Raw genomic sequence first — 23636 nt, forward strand, 5'->3', positions numbered from 1 at the left:
CAGAGCCAAGGTGAATAAAAGATCCTTTGTCCCCCACTGTCTTCTCATATCACCCCAACATAATAGGAGCAAGCAGTCCTGAATGAAAAGATTGGATGCTCCAGGCCAGGGAGGGCAGAATATCACAATTTAAATTGGACTGACCATTGTGATGGGCTAGGAGATAGCTCAGAGCACATTTGTCCGGTCAGTGACAGGACAAAGCAGGATGAATCCACTCCTAACCAGGACCAGACTTTTCAGTACATTTGATGTATGCGAGTTTCTCTGTATACTGACTGATATCAAGAGAATTGAATGTTTGCTTTATTCAAAGACCTTCAGCTGATGGGGCCTTTCACTTATGGAGGGCAAAAATTATACTTCGTTCATCAGCTACCAATTTAAATGCTAATCATATCTGTGATAGGCCTTCATAGTGTCATCAAGGATGGAGCGAGTAATACACCTCGCAAGTTGACACATAAGAGACCCAGATGTGGGAACGAGTAGGAAGTGTCACTCACTAGAAAGTGTGGAAGTGAAGGAGATTAATATCCACATTCTAAAGCTTCCTTGCACTGTCTGCTGCCTCTCCTTCCTATGGTACACACTAGCTGGAATCTGCTAGTTTTCCTTCTTCAGAGTAGTTGTTTACAAAGGGCATGAACACATGGCATGGTCTCTAGGATCAATGAATACGAGATCAGGTACAAATGATATCTAGTCATGTACTAAATGCTACACACTAGCATAAAGACTGAGATGGAGATGTGTGTATTTAACCAGGAAGATAAGCAGAAGAAACCATCCATCTCCTGTCCTGTGGAGTGAAGAGTCTCCCAGATGTGCTCCCACCATGATGACATAGCGAAGACTTTCCATTTCAGATGTGCTCCCACCATACATGTGCTCCCATCATAGATGTGCTCCCACCATACATGTGCTCCCATCATACATGTGCTCCCAACACAGATGTGCTCCCATCATACATGTGCTCCCAACACAGATGTGCTCCCACCACAATAAATGTGCTCCCACCACAATGACATCTTCCATGGTGTGATGAAGTTTGTGGATCATAACTAGAGCCACCACCTTAGTGTTTGGACTTTCAACTTCCAAAACCATGACCTGACTAGACTTATAAGCAGCTGAGAATTGAGCATTTATTTCATTATGGAACACAAAATAGACTAATGATTCAAAGATGAAAACCAGAATCACCAAGTACCTTTTACCTTATAGCTGTCACTACAGTGTAGACGAATGTCTCTACTGTAAAACCCCGTGTAGCTCTTCAGGTTTTATTATAATGTAATGATTGTGTAAATACACAGTTCTTCGTTATGAAATAAGCTATAAACCAACTTATCAGCTTTGTGATGTTCTTCTTGGCCTGTAGGTGTATGGGCTATTCTCTATCATGGTTGGCTTTAACATCAATGGCTGAGTGGCAAGACAAACATGTGGACATCATCTCCTAGTCTGAACTTCACTGGATTAACAGTGTGGGAATCTAGATGAACAGGGAGGAAGCCTGTATGCACTGAGTTTTACCAACTCTGCCCTTGCCTCTGCCATTCTGCTTAGCCATGTCTGAACTGCAAAGAGCAGATGGCTGGTTCCTGCCCTGATGGCCTTGGACACCCCACCACGACTTGCCCTGTATTACAAACGCTCATCAGCAAATGTGCTCTGGGGATGCTGACTTTGGATGTGTCCTACAGGCGTTCCTGATTATTCCTACAGAGGATCACACCTGGGTGTCCTCAAGGGAGAGGAGAGAGTCATGGCCTGAGTCTGTGTTCAACTCTGAATGAATTATGGGAGGCGGCTCTCCAAGTTCACCTCTGCGGGAATGTGTTGGTATGCTCACAAGGCCCACCACAGAGCAGGTGATTAGACAGCTTTTTTTTTTTTCTTTTCCAGCTGAATTTACAGAATAAAGCTGGCTCGGCGCCCTTTGAGGGTGACATGGATTCAGAACTGGTCTATTTTGGTCATAAGTAAAAGCATTCTTTCCAGGATGGACTAAGCTCAAATTAAAGAAGTGATCGTAAAGGTTAAAAGAAGCAAGAACGTAGAAACCCTGGCATCCAGGAGCCTGCTAGGAAACACCACTTGGACCTTCCTGTTTTCTCTAAGAAAGTAAACAAGCTACAATGCCAGCATCAAACAAGAGCAGTTCCTTTCTTTAACCAGCACAATCTGCTGAAATTCTCCAACCCCGGGACTGGAGAATGGCTGCCAGTCTAGAGTCAAGAGGGCTAACCAGCAACAGCCACTCAGGATAGCCAGGCAGCGCTGCTTGGACACACATCTGCCTTGTTTGATGGTATTCACGTTGTCTCTGTTCAGATGCAATGATGAGAGGGGCTTCTTTTGAACTGTTTCATCTACACAAAATTATCTGAGATTAATTAATGAACAATATCTAAACTTCAGACAGAGCAAACTGTACCTCTTAGTGGGACCTCAAGAACACAAGGGAGAAAGGGACGGAAGATTCATGTTTGGCATCAATTTCAGATACCCTTAAAGGCAAGAACGTTAGTAATGAGCAGAGGTGAAAGACAGGATATCCCAGGATGGCTTTAACATAAAGATGCGAGTATTTGAAATGACATGACTCTGATGTGGAAATTAAGAAATGAGAAGTCTCAGGGTGAGCTCAATAGATAAGAGCACTAGTTATATATGAACCCTGTGACCTTAGCTGGGTCATGGGTACCCACATACAATGGCCAGAACCATCTCCTTAACATTGTCTTCTACCCTCTACATGTGCTATAGCATGTAGGTCCCTTTTCATTTCCTATCATGCAAACACACTAATACTTGTATTTTTTATAAAAGTCTACATGAGTGCTTTAGTTATGAATGCAGCAGCTTCCACCAATGAAGGGCTGACCATAGCTCTCTGACACTCTCCTGTCAGAGCATGCCTGACATCATAACTCCTGAGCATGTAGGAAATTGTTCCCACCCTACAGATGAGCAGAATGGAGGTCTTGAGGGTGTTATCATCAAGTCTACACACGTTTCTCATAGGCAGAACTGGGGAGTAAAACCAGATAGGCTATCCTCAGACCTCAAATTATTAAGAACTGTTACAATCCATATTAGGGGGTTGGGGATTTAGCTCAGTGGTAGAGCGCTTGCCTAGGAAGCGCAAGGCCCTGGGTTCGGTCCCCAGCTCCGAAAAAAAGAACCAAAAACAAAAAAAAAAAAAAACAAAAACAAAAAAACAAAAAAACAATCCATATTAGAACCGGCTAACTGTAACAACCTTGAGGATTACATAATAAAAAGCAATTACAGAAGTGCAATTTACATAAGATGACATCCATGTTTTTATATCATACAACACAGTGGGGTTTGCTGATTTAGAGTTGGGCAACTCTTTCTGCTAAATCTAGAATGTTCTCATCATTTGTACTAGTCTAAGCATGGACATCTGTCCCAGGCTTGCTCTGTGGTGAAGATCGGAGGGTCCTACTAGCAGTAATCAAGAAGGCCATCTAAGAACAGATGAGTATCTATAGGGAAGAGAATAGTGGGTTAGCTTATTTCAAGTCTAACATGCCTATGAAAGCATGGTGGACCTCAGAAGTGGGACTGAGAACTCTCAAGGCCCCAAGGTTTGTTTAGTGAAGTCGAGAGACCTGGTCTGAACTCAGATGTACACACCCAGGAATACATATGTGCTAGTCGGTATCTTGTTAACTTGACACAGGCTGGGGTCATCTGGGAAGAAATGTCCTCAATTAAGAAAATGTCACAATAAGATTGGTCTGTAGGCAAGTCTATGATATATACTTTTTAAATCAATAATTAATGTGAGAGGGCCTAACCTATTGTGGTCAGTGCCATTCCTGGGAATGAGGTTCTGGCTTGCATACAGAAAGTAAACTGAGCAAGCCACAGAGAGCAAGAAAGATCCCTTCATGTTTCTTCCCTCTGCTTCTGTTTCAGTTCTTGCCCTGCTTTTCCACTATGATTGGGATGTGTAAGCCAAATAAACCCTTCCCTCTCCCAAAAGTTGCTTCTGGCCAGTTTTTTTTTTTTTTGTAGTGATAGAAAAGGAAGGGGAGCAGCATACACCCTGGGAATACAGAGTTCTGCCCAGGCTGAACATGAGGCAGGGAGTTGGCAGGTCAGGCTATACTGTGGCCTGTGGGTTGTTCTGGGGCTGCAGGCTTCATCAGATCCCAAGAGTAACCATCTCTCGAGGGACGATCCTACCCATGTTTGATAAGTGATGCTCTTTTATGCTGCATGGGGGGATCAGAAGAGACTGAAGCAGAGCGGCAGACAAAGGAAGAGCTACATGCTCAGTGTGGCTTTCTGCAGTCAGTGTTTCTTGAAAGGCACGCCAGCTGCAGGACTCTCGAGGGGGCAGGCACGATTTCAGCACCCGAGGGAAACACTGGAGTGACTTCCATTTGAGAGCCTCGTAGTTTGGGGAATTATTTTCTTAGAAAAATCGTCACGGCCCTGAGACTAAAAACACCCTCTGATACAGCAGAAGAGGCTTGGTCTGGGTGCCTGCTTTGCGTTTTGTATCCACTGCCTATGGGGGTTAGAGGTAGACCAGAGCCCAGGCTTGGTCAGACACAGGGCCTGCTGTTCCTGTCTTTGCCACCAACGCTCCTCTGGTGTTTGATTTCCTTTCCTGGGAGGGTTCTTGGTACAAGATAAATTAAAGCTGAGACGACAGTGTAGACTCGGCAGCAGGAATACCAGCTGAGTTGGAAGGCTTTGCACAGATCAATCTTCCTTCCTGCTGATGGCTTTTCCTGACAGTTCCCTACGGTCTGCCTGCTATCTGCCAGCAGCACCTTGTGCTTCCAAACAAAAGAGGGCTGTTGTGGTTGCATTTGTTGCTAAAATGCCCTCTCCTCCGACATGAGTCTTTGAAAGCAATAAGCAAACTAGACAGAACATGAGTCAGTACTTAGCCCCAGTTTCCTACTGTAACCCCAATATCCCTCAGTAGCAAGTATATGTTTCACAAATGTGTTTGAGGGGTTTGAGGGGTTGGGGATTTAGCTCAGTGGTAGAGCGCTTGCCTAGGAAGCGCAAGGCCCTGGGTTCGGTCCCCAGCTCCGAAAAAAAGAACCAAAAAAAAAAAAAACAAAAACAAATGTGTTTGAAGCCTGACTCCAGCACTGCTCTGAGAGCCTAGCATTTGCCTCTGAGCAGCCACCTCTATCCCCTCATATGACCCAAGGAAGTAACAAGCTCTCTCAGAGCTTGTTTAGAAATATTATATAGGGATACGATAAGACCAATTAACCGGAATATATAAAGAACTCAAAAAAATCAATAATCCCCCATCTAATCAATAAATTACCAAATAAGTAAACAATTAATTTTGAAGATGTAAAACAAACAAACAACACATGAAAAACTAGCAACAAATGCATGAATAATATTCCCCCGGGCCATTGGGGAAATGCCATTGAGATTGATTTTTAACTGACCCTAGACAGACAAGCTTGCTTCATAACAACCAGTAACAATGAGTGCTGGTGAGGGGCTGTGGGAAAGGAGCCTTCATGTAAGGCTGGTGAGGGTACAAACTAGTGCAACCACTATGGAGATCGGTGGGTAGGTCCTTCCAGAAACTAAGAACGGACACTTGAATGACCCAGCTGTACCTCTCCTGGGAGTATGCCCAAAGGAATATGAGATACCTCTCACCCAGGCTTGTTACAGTCACTAGATCCCATCTATGGATCCAACCTTGGGGTCCATGAAGAGCTGAGTGGATGAAGGATAGGTAACACACACACACACACACACACACACACACACACACACACACACACACACACACACACGACAGCTAAATTGGACTGCTTGGACTGTTGAGGAGGGGAAGGGAGTTACTGGCCAGGAAAATAGGATAGGTTAATGGGTATGGAATATGGTTAAGGAACGTACTACAGTTGAATTAACGGTCATAATTACTTTGTATAATAAATAGGCATTAATTAAAATAATGGAAATAAAACTGAGTGCACTTGGAAGCTTCGTTTGCAGCCATGCAATCTCCTTTGTATTCTTTTTTTCTGCCATTTGGAAGTCTCTGGACACTTGGCTTATTTCTCAAGGGTAGAAGAGGCTGGACAAGAGTCTGGAGGTATTACCCAGTGCTGACGGTTGGGTCAGGTCACAGGAGCCACAGAACTGCCCCCTCCTGAAGCTGGAAGTCCTCACTCCTCTTCCCTCCTCCTGTGCTATGCCATTTATATTTTCTCTTCTAGAATATTTTCCTGGAAGCTCCTTTTTTAAGGAGTCACTTGTTTTCTTTATCTCAACAGTCCATGATCATGTTGTTTGATAACACACTAATTATATGGTTTCAGAGACCCCAGGATTTGGCTGGTTCTAAGAAACACCTCTCAGTATGCTTATAGCCAACCTCTGTCTCCCACCTCCCCCATGGAAATCACATGGAAATCCCTCGTGCTTTGGCCTGTGAATTGTGTGCATCTTTTCCCTTCCTTTCCTTTCTCCCTGTGGTGTCCTTCCCTAGCCTCAAAACCTCTGCCTCTTAGACTCTTGTTCTTTGACATCAGACTTCAGTGAAGCAGGACCTTACTCCATATCTCTATAACGACTTAGTCAGCTCCAACTTCTACGACATCAGACTTATCAACAACAATTATTCCCCTACCCTCACCGCATGTAGACTGCAAATCTCATCAGATCAAGACCTGGTTGCACTGGGTTCCAGGGAAGGCTCTCTTCTGCTGTGGAAGCCGCCCAGCTTGAACTGTTAGGAGCTACACTCATAAATGCTCACCTCGTAAAGCCTTGCCTTCTAACACCATCCTAGTGAGGATTAAGATTTGAACCTATGAACGTTGGGTGCCCAGATGGTGAATAGAAATCACTGATCCCACAGAGACTGGGAAGTATGCCTTGGCCTGTGACCAATGCCGAGGGGTCTGCTGTGGCCCCTGTGTGCTATTTGCTACTCAGGGGTTAGACATAGATTCCCACTGCTCCCCGAGTGAGGAGCTCAAGAAGAGCAGACATTATGCTTCTGGTTTTCCACTTTTGCTACTAAAACCTACCACACGGCTGTGTGAGGAGATGACAAAGGGGTGGGAATCTGCCATTTCTATGTTTTATATTTTCCCTATTCTTGAAGGTCTTTTATGAAGCTGAAGTTCTCTGCCTTTCCTGCCATAACATAGCACACATTCTTCACTACCTCATAAAGCCAGTCACTCTGTCCTCTTCAGTATTACTCCCCCTGCCTAAAGCACAGGTATTTCACCCACAAGGTCAAACCCATGATCAACTGATACTATGTAATCTGTAAGACCTTGTGCTGCTAGGTCTTGATTGATAGATGTTTTTCGAACAGAAAAATGATGTTATGAATTAATGAAATATCTAACAAACATTATTTTCTTTCTTTCTTTCTTTTCTTTTTCTTTTTTTTTTTTTTTTTTTTTGGAGCTGGGAACTGAACCCAGGGCCTTGCACTTGCTAGGCAAGCGCTCTACCACTGAGCCAAATCCCCAACCCACAAACATTATTTTCACTATGCAAAGACAAACTGGTGTCAATGTGGCTGTTGGATATTAGTTACTTGAGTAATTCAGAAACAGACTTTTAAAAAAGTACCAATCTAGAAATTGCTGATTTCACAGTTTGTCTTTAGGTCCTTTGGCGTGAGTTTCTCTGGAATATAGAATCAGAAAGTTCAAAGATTTTGCATCAGATAGGAACAAACTATATTTCAAAGCAACTTCATTTCAGAAATCCAGTACGCTTTTCCATTCAAAGCTTAGCGAATAGCTTGACATTCCTATTTTTCTGGTAGAATAATGGACTAAAATAAATTCTTAGTGCATAGGATAGGTACTGATCCATACGACAAGTTTTTGAATTGGACACACACACAAATGGACACACACACTTTAAAAATGCAGTCCTCCAAAACAGATGGGGCTTCTTAAACAACCTTACATCTCTTTAAAGCAGGAAAAGTCTGAATCAAGCCTTGTTGCTAGGAGGAAATCAAAGCTTATCTAGTAGGAAATTAGTCATAAATGGACATAAACCAGGTATAGCCAGCTATACAAGCATGGGTTAATATGCATTACTCAGGCACATGTGATCCACTCTGTATTCTTGAGTGTTCAGGGGCCAATGTGTAGAAAAGACTTCACAGTGAAGAGGCCTCTCCCACCCACTGGTCAACAGCACACCCCTAACTCAGTGTCCATGTGGACTTCTTCCTGTATCTAGTCTAGTGTTGGGAGTGAGGTATCCAGTTGCCACCTCTACATGTTTTACATTTATTTTACTTAGGTGCAGTTGAAGGGTGAGCGATGAGGTTGGGGAGAGTGGGGGTACTACAGCATGCATGTGGAAGTCGGGGGACAGCTTGCAGGGGTTCATCTTTGATCCTCTCCTTCCACCATGTGGGTTCTGGGGATTGAACTCAGGTTGTCGGGTTTGGCATGAAGTGCCTTTACTAATGACTACTTTTTAAAGAAAAATCTACGATCCAGCCAGTTTTCAGTGAAATACAGGAAACAGGCTTTCATAAGAATATCTGCAGGCCATGCACTGGACTCTTCCATTAGAGAGGGTGTCAAGGTCCACTGATCAATTAGGGTGTCAGAGCCTGAGGTTAGTGACCCAGGGAACCTGCTCTTGAGAACAATGTTCTTCTACACCCAGGATGTAAGGGGCCCCCTGATGGCTGCAGGCAATTGGCTGGCCATTTCCCATTCTTTAAAGAGGCATTTCCAATGCAAAAAAACTGGAAGCATCGGCTACATCCAAACTTGTTTTGTTTTGTTCTGAGACAGGTATGCATTGCACCAACTGAAGACCTCAGACCCCAAAGACCTTTGCAGGTAAAACAAAGTGTTCTTCATCCTTACTTTTCACCGTGAGGTACATGGACTTGCTGACGTCTGCGCCCACATCGTTGCTGACCTTGCAGAGGTAGTAGCCACTGTCTTCTTCCACAACATGCTTGATCAAGAGTGAGCCATTACTCAGGACCTGGATTCTGCCATTCAGGGCAATTGGCTGGAACTGGGGGACCCCAGCACCTGGGAGAGAACCACAAAAAGAACCATGATGCTGAGGAGTGATGATTTATCTTTACCAAACATGTGACAAGATTTAGAAATACCTAAGGCTTCCCCTTGGGAGTGTCTGCGAAGCATCCAGAGAGCTTTAGACAAAAAGGGAAGGGCTACATGTATGGCACTGTCAACCTACAGACTAAATTGAACACAAATGGCAAAGTGACAGCTATAGGGGCATGCCATGCCTGTACCATGATAGACCACATCATGTCAAACTATGAGCAAAACTCAACCTCCTTCTCTAAAGTGAAACAAGAGAGTGAGGTCACAAGGAGAATAAACACATGGGCTCAAGATCAAGTTTTTTTTCTGCTATGAAGACACTAGATGCCTCTCACATGGGCACTCTCGGGGCATGCCAGTTCATACCTTTTCTGTAACACTAAAATTCTGATTTGGAGAGAGCCATTCTTAACTTAAAAATGACATTATCTCAGAGAACGAGATTAAAAGGTAGGGGCACTTAGGCATAGTTTCCTCCATAAAATGCCAAATTTGATGAGTACTAAGCAGCTGATAAATTATTCAAAGAATTCATAGTTAGAATAACTCCAGAGTAGACATTGCTCATCTTGTGAACAAAGTTCCTTCTGTTCCCTGGATTTAATGTGGATGTAAACAGGGGATTGCTCAGCCTTCACTTCCTGCACATGTCAGAGGCTACGACGAACTGTAGAGCTTCCTCCTCAGCATGATTATTACAATGGAGAACCACAGTGCATTGTCAATATCACTGGACTCTGAATCTCTAAGTCAGAGGTCATTGTGTGAAGACAGTATTAAAACACTGCTCACAAGGAGTGCTTGCAGGTGTATATGCTGGGCCCAGGGGTGTAAAATACCTCACAAGAAACATCTGGATGGAACTCTTTTGAAAAGAAAGACTCTTAGGAATAATGCAGCGGAGGAAGAAGACCCTGATGGATGCTAGGCAGTGACTTGGGATGGCCTAGCACATGGACCAGGAGCCTGAGGCACATGGAGGATGTATCCCAGTCCATTCAGACCTCCTCCTCTCCTCTCTTGCTCTCTACATTCAGAGTCATGGGACTAGGTGGAGATTCAGTGCAGGAGTTGATCTAATTTCTCTAGAGGAAGCACACGGTGTGGGTCAAAAATATACTCTGTATGGGAGTTTCATGTTCTTTGGCCCCAGAATTGGCTTGGATCTGACCAGGTCTTTTGCCCACCCTTCATCCATGGGAACACATTAACATACATACATACACACATACAAACACACACATACTCATACATACACACATGTATATATGTGTACATATACTTATATACTCACACACATACACATACAAACACACACATGCTCATACACATACATACACACATGTATACATGTGCACATATACTTATACACTCACACATGTACACACACACACACACACACACACACACACACACACACACACACACACACACACACAGAGCTGAAAGTTGCTCTATTTCTGCTAAGGATGAAGGAAGCCAGAAAAGGAAACTGTTTGCTCTGCTCAGCATCACAATTGTGCCTTCCTTAGGGTGAATCCCAGCCAACGAGGTAAACACAGTTGCAAAGAATTAAAATGTCTAAAAATGAGGTCTGAGTTCGTAGAGTAATTTACTTTTAGCACACAACAGAAGGAAGGGGCCATAGGTGTAAAATGAGTAGAAGGAAAGGGCTGGAAAAAGCTGTAACCTACTTCAGTCTCCCCTTTGGACCAGAAAACTATGTGACTCACCCCTCAATAGCAAAAGAAAAAGGAATAGAAGAAAGGCAACTCTACCAGGAGCAGAGGAAACTACTGGGCAGAGGCTTAATAATAGCTTAATAATTTGCATAAGCAGATGGGGAAGATTCAGATAAAATATTAAGACTATTAAAAAGAGGTAATGGAAAAGAAAATGCAGCTTTTATGTGTGCAAAGTATATTTACAAAGCTTATTAGCAGAGTGGACACAGAGGAGGAAATGACTAGGTCAGCAAAATTTCCCTGTAGCAAAACTAAAAGAACAAAGGGGGAAATACATGAACTCATGCGAGACTGTAAAAAATAATTGCATAGTCTGAGTAATTATAGTCTCAGAAGGAAGAAAAAGAAATGTCCATAAAATAATTTATCTTATTTGTATAAAAATAATTTTTAAATAAGAAAAATGTAGTATCACCATGAATCGGTTTGACTTAAAACATTTATAGAGCTCCACACGCAGCAATAGCAGGGCAGGTAAGAACAACTGATTCTGGATTTGTCACTGCGGGAGAGGCAGAGTGCCTGAGTAAGGCCTGATCCATCTTTTGAAAGCCTAGTGAGAGGTATTTGCAGGAGGGTTTGGGAGAAGTTTATAGTTCAGGAGTGGAGCCCTTATGGATGGGGTCAGTGCCCTTGTAAGAGTGACCCTGGAGAACACACTTGTCCACTGCGAGGCCACAGCAAGGAGTAGGAGTGTGAGTTCCCCTGGGAAGCTCTCATCAGAATCTGGCTTGCTGGTTGGTGCCTAACTCTGGATGCTCAACTTCCTGAATTAATGGGAGAAAAGATCCTGCTGAACCTTGGATTGTGTGGTAGAGCAACTTGAGCAAATTCAGTCATCAGAAGAAATGGTACTGAGAACTGTGAGACAAATCTTAGTAAGTGTTTTAAAATGAAAATAACAGTGTAAGGAAAATATCTGGACAAGCTTCAAATCTCTAAGGATTTGGAAAATATCAATTTGGGTTTCCTTTTTGTTCCTTTCCTTTCCTTTCCTTTCCTTTCCTTCCCTTCCCTTCCCTTCCCTTCCCTTCCCTTCCCTTCCCTTCCCTTCCCTTCCCTTCCCTTCCCTTCCCTTCCCTTCCCTTTCCTTTCCTTTCCTTTCCCTTCCCTTCCCTCCCCTTCCCCTTCCCCTTACCTTTCCTTTTCTTTCTTTCTTTCTTTCTTTCTTTCTTTCTTTCTTTCTTTCTTTCTTTCTTTCTCTTTTTTCCTTCCTTCCTTTCTTTTTGTTTTTTCAAGATAGAGTTTCTCTGTATAGCCCTGACTGTCCAATAATTCACTCTATAAACCAGACTGGAACTCAGAGACTAGTCTGCCTCTGCCTCCCAAATGTTCAGATTACAGATGTGGACCACTACTACCCAACACAATCAATCTTCCTTCCTCCTTCCTTCCTTCCTTCCTTCCTTCCTTCCTTCCTTCCTTCCTCCCTCCCTCCCTCCCTCCCTCCCTCTCTCTCTCTCTCTCTCTCTTTCTTCTCTCTCTCTCTCTCTCTCTCTCTCTCTCTCTCTCTCTCTCTCCCCTTTTATTTCTTTTTGTTAGCTTTTCATTGATTCTTTATGAGTTTCACATCATGCAACCCAATCTCATTCATCTCTCCAGCCCCTGCCCTTAACAAGGCATTTCTTAACAATTCATGAGTCAAAGAAAAAAAAACTATTAGAAACATTAGAGAGAAGTTTGAGTTGGATATAATACAAATTATCCTAGCATGTGTGGCGTGTGCCTTACAGCAACACCTCTGTGGTTCGTGTGCAGCATTGCCTGCTGTTCTTAATACTAGAGAGGAAAAAGAACAGAAACCAAGCATTTTGCTTAAGACGATGCTGCAGGCAGAGTGAATACACACATACCCAAATGAGGAGTAGAGAAACCATAAGGAAGACAGCTGTAATCGATGAGATGAAACAGAAAAACACCAGAGAAAATCAGCAGAACTAAAAGCTGGTCTTTGGAAAGGACCATAGAATTGGCTAAGAAGACAACAGAACAGACAGAAACCACAAGAGATTGTAATAAAAGAAGCTGTGACCGCATTTTTAAAAGGCCCGGAAGTAATGAATACCTCAGTGCCACTAAGTTTAGCAGCTTCAGTTAGACGGACAAATTCCCTTAAGAAAGTATCACATTTCACTAATTAATGAAAGCTATCTGCTAATTTACCTACACTTACTATTAACACGAGAACTGTGAATGGTGCTTCATAGTAATTCAGTTAAAAATGAATGGAGCATCCCCCCTTTTCTGTGAGTGATTCTAATCCTACCATCTGGAGAGATAACACCCGTCAAATTTTCTAGACACACAAAAACCCATCCCTGTTCCTACACAAAACAAACGTATGGGTCGTTACAGAGAAGCTGTGCGGTGGCTAATGCCTAGCAGATAGCTATTGGCACAGTGGTGCTAACCTCTAGTCCACTCCCCTCGTCTCTCCTCCCTCCCGTTTCTCTTTTCCCAGATGGGAACGGACATGTTGTAAGTCTCCGTGGCATGAGCTGTCTCATGGCAAGGCTCTGGCAGAAAGGCACAGAGGGTTGACTGTAATCAAAAGTCTGTGATGAACTATGTCCTGCCAATCAAGACATGAGGGGCCATGACAGCCCTTGGTATAACTATGGCCCCACCTGACACTCAATAGTGCTGTGAGAGGGCCTAATCCAGGGAAGTCAGCTATGCCTGACCCAAACCTGTTGGGAGATGAGAACCTTATAGGGATTATAGCACTCACTTTGAGGAAGACAGTGAATAAAGTTCCTTCACAGGGCTGATGCTCCTGAAATGTAGCTCAGTGCACAGTAGGCATACAGCATTGTTGTGTTGATATTTTAATTGCACAATTGTTATTTAAGTTGTCTGGTGATTATGTGACCTTGTTTTAGGGCCAATGCTATGAACAAATTGACTTCACCCATCAGTTAAGAGGATGTGGAGCAATTCGCCATCTTTATGGCTAACCTGTGGAGTGACGTTCTAAATGAAAAGAGGGATGAGTATACATCATTAAGTTGGTCATGAAAGAATTATCTGGTTTTACTTCTGTGAGTGCTGACTTCAGTTTTACTTTAACACGTGTGCACTGTTAAAGCTCTTGGTCTTTGTTAATGTGACACTATCTTGTTTAACAGGCATCTCTTTAATTTCTGCTCATAGGTGATTTTGAGTAGGTTTTTATAAATTATTCAGCAATTTTTACTTATTGTTTGCAAACAATCCTTTCGTGTGTTTTGCTCATTTTTTTTTTTTTTGCTATACTTTTGTCTTAGCACGCCAAAGTACTTCAGGTTTAGAAAAACAAAAGTCACATTCTTATTTTGCAAAATTTATTTTTGATTCTTATTTTAATAAGAGTTTGGTAGTGAATATTGTCAGAGTTTGATGGTGAATATTGTTGCCCTTTCATGCATGGAAGTGAAAATTTTCTCCTGTGATAGTAGATTACATTGTAAAGTATTTGGTTTTGTAAGTGATAAGATAACTTATAGAGAACGTGTTCCTTTGTAAAAGGATAAAGGATTTTACTGAAACAAGAGAATGAACAGCACATGCCTTTAATCCCAGTACTTGGGAGGCTGAGGCAGGTGGTTCTATGTGAGTTTCCCAAGTGTGTATTTTTGTCTGTGTAATACACATACATATACATACACATGCTTACACAAATCACACACACAGACATACACACACATACATACTCATACACACACACATACACAGACACACATATATATACAAAGACACACTCATACATACATATATACACGCATATATACACATACACACTCATACACACATACATACATACACGTTGTTGTAAAAATATAAAAAAATAAAAAAGTATAGTTGTTTTTTATCCCGCTAGGTCTGGCACCACAGTGCCCCAAGATATCTGCTAGACATCTTGGTGGAAACACATCCCAACTCCACCGCAGTCCAGTGTCTCCAGCTTCCCCACACTTTCCTACACTCAAACTGTCATATAAAAGAACACATAACACAATAATCTTTGACCCAATTGGTAAGATATAATTGCCCACCTAAACATACAAAGCCCAGTACCATCCACCCCTTAAGAACATTTGTAACAACCTGTAAAGGTACAGCCTGGAATCTTAACGTCACCTGCCATATTGTCCTGCCAGGGCTTCTCTCCCTCTCCCTCCTGTGTCTTCCTCTTCTCCATTCCAGTCTCCTCCTCTTCAAACTTCTTTCCCGCCCATCCTTCCTTCTCCTCCAATGACAGGCCTCCTTCTATCCTGTACCTGCCCCACACCTGTATTTTACAAATTCAATGGGGAGAAGGTTCTGATGAAGTCACCTGAGTCCTGAGTATGTGACTAGGCAGCTGTCCTTGGGGCAGTGGAATTAGCATCAAAATACAGATAACTCCAGGGCAAACCACAGCACATACATACACATACACACTCATACACACATACATATATACCCACACCTAAATGCTCATATACACAGACACACACAGACACACACAGACACACATACATATACATATACATATACATACACCGATATACATGCATTCACACATCCACAGTCATACACATATCCACACACAGACACACACAGACACACATACACAATACACATACATGCAAATACATGTACACATACACTCACATTCATAGACACACACACACAGACAAACATACACCAGGCTAAAAATTAAGACATCTCAAAAAGATATGTAATTTATAAACTACATAAAACCTGGCTTTAAAAATTCTAAAACTCTAGCGAAATTCTCCTTGGTTTGGAGAGAAGGCAGAAGTTATTCATATGAAAGATGCATATGTTTTACTGCCCTCAAAGAATTTTCACTAGAGAAACACTTTACATAGTGGAGACATTCATAAAGAAGAATGAAAATGTAAAATTTACAACACTGCTATGCTCTGTCAACTAAATGGCGGCAAAGAATGACCTTTTAATTCCTATCTGGATGGATGTGAGCCTGTGCATTATTTAAAAGTCTAATGAAAATGGAAATAATGTCTAAACACATTTGAATAACGTTAAATCCTTTCTTCTTTGGGAAAAAATGAGCCCATGTTGAAGGGACACAGCGTGCATGGCTCTGATCAGGCCTGCTACAAGGAGTCAGAGCTTGCTGTTAGCCCATGTATTCACCAAGAGGACCACAGACACAAGGGCTCACATTCATCAGATGTGAGAGGTGTGGGCTTCATTAAATTCCCAGCCATCTCCCTCAGAGTCATCAGTACTCCAAAGGGCAAAGTTTAAGCCAGTGCATGCAATCTGCAAATCGACAGTTCTCTTAGCATGGGGTAAGCACGTTGGGCAGCAGCAGTTGGTAACAAAGAACTGCCAACTTTCTATGGCTAGCTGGGGTCAGGTGGGGACAGGTCTAAACTTCATTACAAGAAATGAAATGTTAAAGCATTTTAGAAGTCACAGACTGGATCACCAGTGATGGTAACATACAGAAGGCCTTCCCCAGTTGTTAGGAAGCTATGCCTCACTCGTGCCCTGGTGCTGCAGTTGTGAGAATGGCAAAGGAAGCAGGTGGCAAAGCAGGTACCTGTTTCCACTCCCTTTCTGAAGTTCCACTGATTATAGAGAGTGCATTTGGCTGAGAGTTGGAAAGATCCAGGTCCCAGTGGCCTCTGACCTAGCCAACGGGGCCTGTAGATGAATGGCTGATTCTCCTTACATCCTTATACAGAAATTGTTTACAGATAAGATAACGAGCCTGCAAAAATGTGAATGTAAATGCCTACAGTTTACACCCAGAATAGATTGTTCAAGAGCATGTTCATAGCTAGCTGTCAGGGTGGAGGGATGTATAAGGTGGATCGAAGCACAGTGTGATGGGGGAGGGGGAGAGTTCCCCCCTGTTCCCTTGACTGTTCTCAATGGAAGGCAGCTATTTTTTCTCCTCTCCAAGGACCAGTGTGTCCCTCTCATCCTTGTGGAGAGGTATGTTTCCTTTACTTGAGAAGAGCTGCTAGACTCTGAGTGTCCCTCCATGATGGATGGTAACACGGAAGCATAAGATGAAATCAGTTTTATCTCCCCAAGTTGGTTTGGGCCACAATGTTCATCACAACAACAGAAAGTAAACCAGGACCGTGGCTGGTTTCTGCCTTGTGAGGGAGGGGCACTGAAAAGCACTTGGGAGGAATGAGGAAGGCGAAGCCACCGTTTCCTTCACAGGGTGTGCACTGGGATGCGGCAAACCCTGGACGCAGGATTATTGGTCCCCTGATGACAGCCTGTGAACCATGGCTGCGTATATGGAGGTGAACAGCACCTATTCTTGTCGATAACTATAGGGCAGCTTTCTTTCTCTCTTCAATCTTTCCCTGGTGCCGTGCTCTCAATTCCCATGGTGAATCCCTCCCCAGCACTGCACCACCTACTAAGTGCAAGAGCCTCGAGGCAATGTGAACGTTTCTCTTCCAATGTGAACGTTTGCTCGCTGGATAGTGCAAGCAGCACCCCCTCCACTCCCGGAATTCCATTTATTTTCTTTGAAGAAACCTATCCCCTGGAGATCATGAAGCGTCCCTGGAGCTTCCTCTGTGCTTCCTTTGGCTTGGTGGGTAGGGTGTGAGTTTGGCACATGGTTGTGATTTTTGTCCCCAATAGGAAGTAATTGTTCCTTTATCCCTGAGACTCACCACTGGGCTCTGCACTCAACTACCACATAATTTTACCTGTGAGTCATCACACTCAGCACTTGCCGATGTGGCCTGTGACGCTGCAGGAAGTGGCAGTGGTTAGAGATACAGTAGGTGCCACGTATGCTTTATAGTGGGACTCTGAGGAGCCCTACATCTGGGCCCGATGTCCAAGATCTGTACCACAAGTATGCTGGATAGCTTCCTGTCAACTCAACAGCAGGTAAAATCATCTGAGGGGAAGAAACCCCATTTAGAATGGGCAGTAGCCAAGCCTGTAGGTCATTTTCTTACTTAGTGATTGATGGGAGAGGGCCCAGCATAGTATTGGTGGTGCCATCCCTAGGCTGGTAGTCCAAGATTCCATAAGAAAACAGGCTAAGCAAGCTAGTAAGCAGCACCAATCTATGGCTTCTGTGTCAGCTCCTTGCTCCAAGCTCCTGCCCTGTTTGACTTCCTGTCCTGACTTCCTTGGATGGTGAACAGCGATGTGGAAGTGCAAGCTGGATAAACCCTTCCCACCTCAATTTGCTGTGGTCATGGCGTTCCATCGCAGTTACAGGCCATAGAAACAATAACTATGGCAACACTCCTATCAAAGGCTCTCCAAATGTTTGTATTTGGTATGGTTGCCCTTACCCACAAGAAGAGTGCAAGAGACTTCCTGGAGAAAGAACAAAGAAGTGGAAATATGGAGGAATAGGGAGTAGAAAGGAGGTGAAGTTTGTCTGGAGGCTAGGACTGGCTGAGCTACGATCCTCACTAGGCTAGGTAACTGCTGATGATTCCTGGCTTCCTTGGAGCCAAATCTCCACCCATGACAGGAAGGAGAAAACTTTCATATCTGCTAAGTCCCCTCCCCCCTTTCTACTATCAATGGAAGATTTTAAGAATTCATTGCTTAGGGAAGCCCATGGTTCCCCTACTTGGCAAGCAAACATGGTGGCCTTTGCTGTACGTTAGAATTCACGTTGGGTTTTCAAGTTAGTTTTCTACTTGAGTTTTAGCAAGATGGCACTCTTTCCTGTTTAGATCCTTGAGATACCTTGCTGGGTCATCGTAGCATTCCCGTGGCATGATCAGGCTTAAGTAGGCACGGGTTTTGGTACCTGCACTAGGCTGGTGTGTGGTGGTGTAGAAGGCATTGCTGAAATGCTTTAGAGGAATGTTGTGCTCCAGAAGACCGTCAGCACAGAAGAGCTCTGATCATTTAATTCTGGAGCCCTGAGTAGTGATTAGAAAGGAGGAAGGTGGGGAGGTAGAACTCTGGCTGGGCAGCAGACTTTCTCAGCCAGGCTTTGGCTAGAATTGCGATGCCAGATAACTTCACTAGGAGGAAGAAGACAAGAGCAGGATTAGAGTGACTGGTCCAAGGAGGTGCCTATGATAAGATTCAGGAATGATGAAAGCTCCGAAATGGGGCTGTGAAAAGATACAACAAAGTAATGTCCACAGTGCTGGAGGTCAACGTCAGGGTGTGATTGGCCTGGAGGTAGAGAGGGGAGCTAAAGTCTTAATAGGAAGGAAGCTCCTGCCTGAGGCTAAACACAGTAGGAGCTTCTAGGTGACAGGCACAGACACGAGAAGGAGCCATGGAGAACCAGGAAGCTGAGGGTCATTCTATGTGGGTCATATGAGCCATGTTCTCCTTGGAGTTATCTTAAAAATAGGCCTTCTGTTTCCACAGGGATTCTTCACCGAAGGCCATGTCTGTATGTGAGCAATTCTCAAATTCTCCAGTAGAGAGAGAGGGCTTTGTCTGTAATACGAGACAATCTGTCTCTCGTCCAGGAGCAAGTGATGGCAGTGATTCGCCAAGGTCTGAAATTTGGGTGAGAAGAGACCATGTCCCACAGCAAACAGGGCACTCAGGCCTGTCCTCATCTCTGCTGAGATGAAGGCTTTACATTTTTGGAAGGTTCCAAGGAATATCACCTTGATATTCAGCAACAGGGTTTGGAAAGACCAAGAGAGGTACAATGGGACAAGCCAGAGGCTTGAGGCAGGGAGACGCCAGAGAAGGTGAGCAACTTTGGAATTCTGACCACATATGTGGAACCCAGCCTTCGTTTCCTGTCTAGAATTTTATATGGGGGGACAACCAGGTAACGGTGCTGAAAGTTTGGTTTCATTTCCATGAGTTTCTCAACAAAAGAACACGCCCCAGTTAATCCTATAAGGAGTCTGTGGCCTGAGGGAAAGACTCCTGCTGGGGGTTGACCTGAAGTGGGAAATGGGTTTCTGATGATGGAGTGTAAGGTGTAGTCAGGTCTCAGGTGGGCCATACTTCATGAGTGTAGAAATGTGTAACCTGCAACAATTTGTCCAGGGCAGGTGGAGAGTACAGAAAATTGTTACTTTCAGCACTAAAATAGGGGGGAGACTCTGCATTTTCCAGGGAGAGCTAGGGTTGGAGAGACTAGGACTTCAGGTGAATAGCTGTAAGAGCTAGAAGAGAGAGGGAGGGGAGAGAAGGAAGTCCAACTCTAGAGAAACAGGCAGGAAAGAGAGGGTCCCTGACAAGAATGACAATGGAGAAACAGTTTATCTTGGCTCACAGTTTCAGAAGGCCAGAGCCCACCCTTTCTAGGAAGGTATGAAATTAGGGAAGGGTGGCATAGAAGTAGAAGTAGGAAGCTGGTTGATTTGCTTTATCAACACTCAGGAGGTAGAGAGCAGATGGTGGGATCAGGATATAAGCCCTCAAAGCTTATCTCCAGTGACAGACTGCCTCCAGCAAGGCTTCCTTTCCTCATTCTTACACCCTCCGCAAACAGCACCACCACCTGAGAACCAAGTGTTCAAGTACATGACCCTGTGAGGGACAGTTTACATCTAGAACACAGCACCATCCCAGTTTGAACATTGTGTGTGGTGTGTGTGGTGTGTGTGTGTGTGTGTGTGTGTGTGTGTGTGTGTGTGTGTGTGGTGTGTGTGTGTGTGTGTGGTGTGTGTGTGTGTGTGTGTGGTGTGTGTGTGTGTGTGTGTGGTGTGTGTGTGTGTGTGTGTGTGTGTGTATGTATGTATGTGTGTGTCTTCTCATGACAAAATTTCCTTCTTTCTCTCACCTCTTCAGCTCCTTCATGTTTTGGGGGACAGGCATTAATGTTTTCAGACTGGGCCTTACCATGACTTACCATGACTGGCTTTGAATTCTTACAAAGCCTACGATGAACTTGAACTTACACTACTACTGTGAGCCCTGTATTGAGGCTGTGCTTCTTGTCTAGTTGTCTAGTCTTCTCTTTTCAATCCCCCCTTTTTTTCTGGTATGTGTTTGTGTGTGTGTGTGTATGTGTATGTGTGTGTGTGTGTGTGTGTGTGTGTGTGTGTGTGTTTGGTGTGTGTGGTGTGTGTGTGTGTGTGTGTGTGTGTGTGTGTGTACTGAGGAGAGGAGATGTGGGAGCCTAAATGAAGGCTGTGCTGATCTCCTTTATCAAGAGCAGGGAAATATGAGCCCTATGGAAAGTCAGGGCCAAGGGACCATTGTTGGAAAGACCTTTTACTCAGGAAAACTGAGAGAAAGAGACAAAACTGTAGACAGTACTTGTTACACACACCCCCTCCAAAACAATGGGGACGGTGTTGCAATGGCCAGTGCCTAGTCTGCACCAATATAAAGTCTCTGTTCTAAGGACTCACTGGTCTGCGAGCCAACCTGGAGACATACCAGTCTCCAAGAGGTTTTCCAGAATCAGGTTCCCAGAAACGATATTTCTTTGATTAATCATTTGTGTAGAAGGAAAAATAAAACCAAGTAGGAAAGTTCAGATGCGGCCACAGAGGTGTATTTGAAAGCGAGGTGGGCAGAGATACCATTAGGGTTGTCAGCTCTAACGACAGTGGTGCCAGGCAAGAAGGGGTGGCTCAGTTTAACAGAGAACACTAAATGGGAGCCTTGTGTTTGCACACTGGTACAGGTTACATACTGCTTTCAGCCAGTGGGGAAGAGCTTGCTTACTCTCAAGCGATGCTAAGCACTTGGCTAACCACAGAGTAAAGATGAACTTTGGCCACAGTCATAATGACAGGTAGGTATGTGCTGATTAACTGGTGTCGGGTGCTGGAACGATCGCTTTCTAGGAATTGTCTCAACAGATCATCCCAACTCCTGGAGATGGGGCTTTGTTTTGGCACCGAGGCTCTCCTAGAACTCACTGGACAATCTTGGACTGGTGGTTCATTCCATGCCTCAGCCTAGCAGAGTGCAAGGGCCACAAACATGAGCCAGCACACTTGTCTCTAAGCATCAGCACTGTATTGTTCTCTTTATTCTGTTTTGTATCAGAGGAAACAGCTACGCAGACTGCATGGGCAGGGATGTAGCAGACAGTGCTGAGCTGTTTTTTTTTTTTTTTTTTTTTGACCAATGTTGTTTTATCTATTTTCTTAGACCCATGCATCACTCCCTTTTCTAAAATAAAATCCAAAGCTTTACACGTAAGCAGAAGGGTTTTGGATTGGAGAGAAGAGGCATAGATCGGTAATCCTCTATACTTCCTGGTGGGCACAGGGAAGCAGATGGAAGAGAAAATGGCAGAAACTGAAAGCTCGGTTTTAAGAGAAAGAGCTCTCATGTCAGTGATAAAATGGCAACATTGTGACTGTCCATGTACATGGTCAATGATAAAATGGCAACAGTGTGACCCTCCATGTGTACCGGCAATGATAAAATGGCAACAGTGTGACTGGTCATGTATATTAAGCAGAGCTGCAGGCAGTGAAACAGGAACAAGGTGGGATCAAATGCTGAGGCAAAATCTACCACAAGAGGTAATGTGTTTAGGCTAGGTTTGACCTTTGGAGTCATAAGGGACCATGTGCTTGGGTCAAGCCATTTCTTTCTGGTCACATGGACTTTCTTTGAATATTCCTAAGCATTACAAGGTCTAAGAATGGTGTTATAGGAACAAAATAGAAGAAAGAAATTTTAAAAAAAATCATTCAATTGAGGAAATTTCATAAGAAAAATGTGACTTAGATATGCACTAGATAGCCATTTGTCTATAAAAAGTGAATTGCCAGCCACTGATGCTGTGGGAAGAAGGCAGAGAGCAAATTGATGAGGTGAAAGACAAGTTGAAGAGTTCACAATGAACAGAGGTTTTGTTAGAGAAAAAGAATGGAAACTGGAAAATATCCAACAAATTAAAATGAGAGCACATGAACAATAATATATCAGAGAGAAATGACAGCTACCAGTGACAGGGGTGATGTCACCAGTGGAACTGGAGAGTGTGAAGGAGAGGGCCGAAGAGCATGAACAGAGCAGATGTTTATAAGAAATCCACCAAGAAACCTAGAAATAAAAAATGATATCAAATAGACACACCACATCTACGGGAAAGTGAGCCCATGTGAGCAGCACCAGGGGAACCACTGTAAACATCCTGACTTCACAACTCTGCAGTGTCTGAAAGAGCCCAAGTCTCTCTTACAGGCAGCCAAGGCAGCCACCGCCTCTTCCATGAAAGGGTATGAGCCCCCGACTTCCTACCAGGCAAATGGTGCTATGTGGGCAAAAAGGCAGAAGGAAGAAGTCAGGGCTGTGAAGAACTGAAGCTGGGCCTGTGCTGGCAGAGTAAGATGAAGAAGCACTTGATGAGAGGAAGTGCTCCTTAGAAAGACAGACCAGGGACAGACAGACGGAGAGGGGCAGAGAGACAGGGACAGACAGACGGAGAGGGAGCCAGACAGAGAGGGAGAGAGGGAGAGAAAGAGAGAGAGACAGAGACAGAGAGAGACAGAGAGGACAGAATGATACATACACACATACATACACACATACATACATACATACATACATACATACATACATACATACATACATACAGGGAGACAGATAGATAGAAAGGGAGTGAGAGGTAGACAGACAGACAGAAAGGGAGGGAAGAAGAGAGAGAGAGACAGACAGACAGAGGAGAGAGACACAGAGAGAGGGAGAGTCAGTCAGTCAGTCAGAAAAGGAAGACAGACAGAGGGAGAAAGAGAGGAAAGAGAGAGAGACATAGAAAGGGAGAGAGTAAAGGGAGTCAAACATACATACATTCATACATATATACATACACACACATACATACACACATACATACACACATACATACACACATACATAC

At 43.8% G+C, this 23636-nt stretch overlaps 1 protein-coding gene across 7 annotated transcripts in view; it reads right to left on the reverse strand.

Moving 5' to 3' along the window:
* Dscam (DS cell adhesion molecule) overlaps nt 1-23636 on the reverse strand; it is a 585477-nt gene that overhangs the window by 181630 nt on the left and 380211 nt on the right. For all 7 annotated transcript variants that reach the window (XM_039087936.2, XM_039087935.2, XM_039087937.2 and 4 more), the window contains one exon: nt 8901-9074. In XM_039087936.2, coding sequence (XP_038943864.1) covers nt 8901-9074 — 174 coding nt within the window. The remainder of the gene's footprint in view (nt 1-8900; nt 9075-23636) is intronic.

The sequence above is a fragment of the Rattus norvegicus genome, chromosome 11 (genome assembly GCF_036323735.1).
Source record: "Rattus norvegicus strain BN/NHsdMcwi chromosome 11, GRCr8, whole genome shotgun sequence".
NCBI classification, from domain to species: domain Eukaryota; kingdom Metazoa; phylum Chordata; class Mammalia; order Rodentia; family Muridae; genus Rattus; species Rattus norvegicus.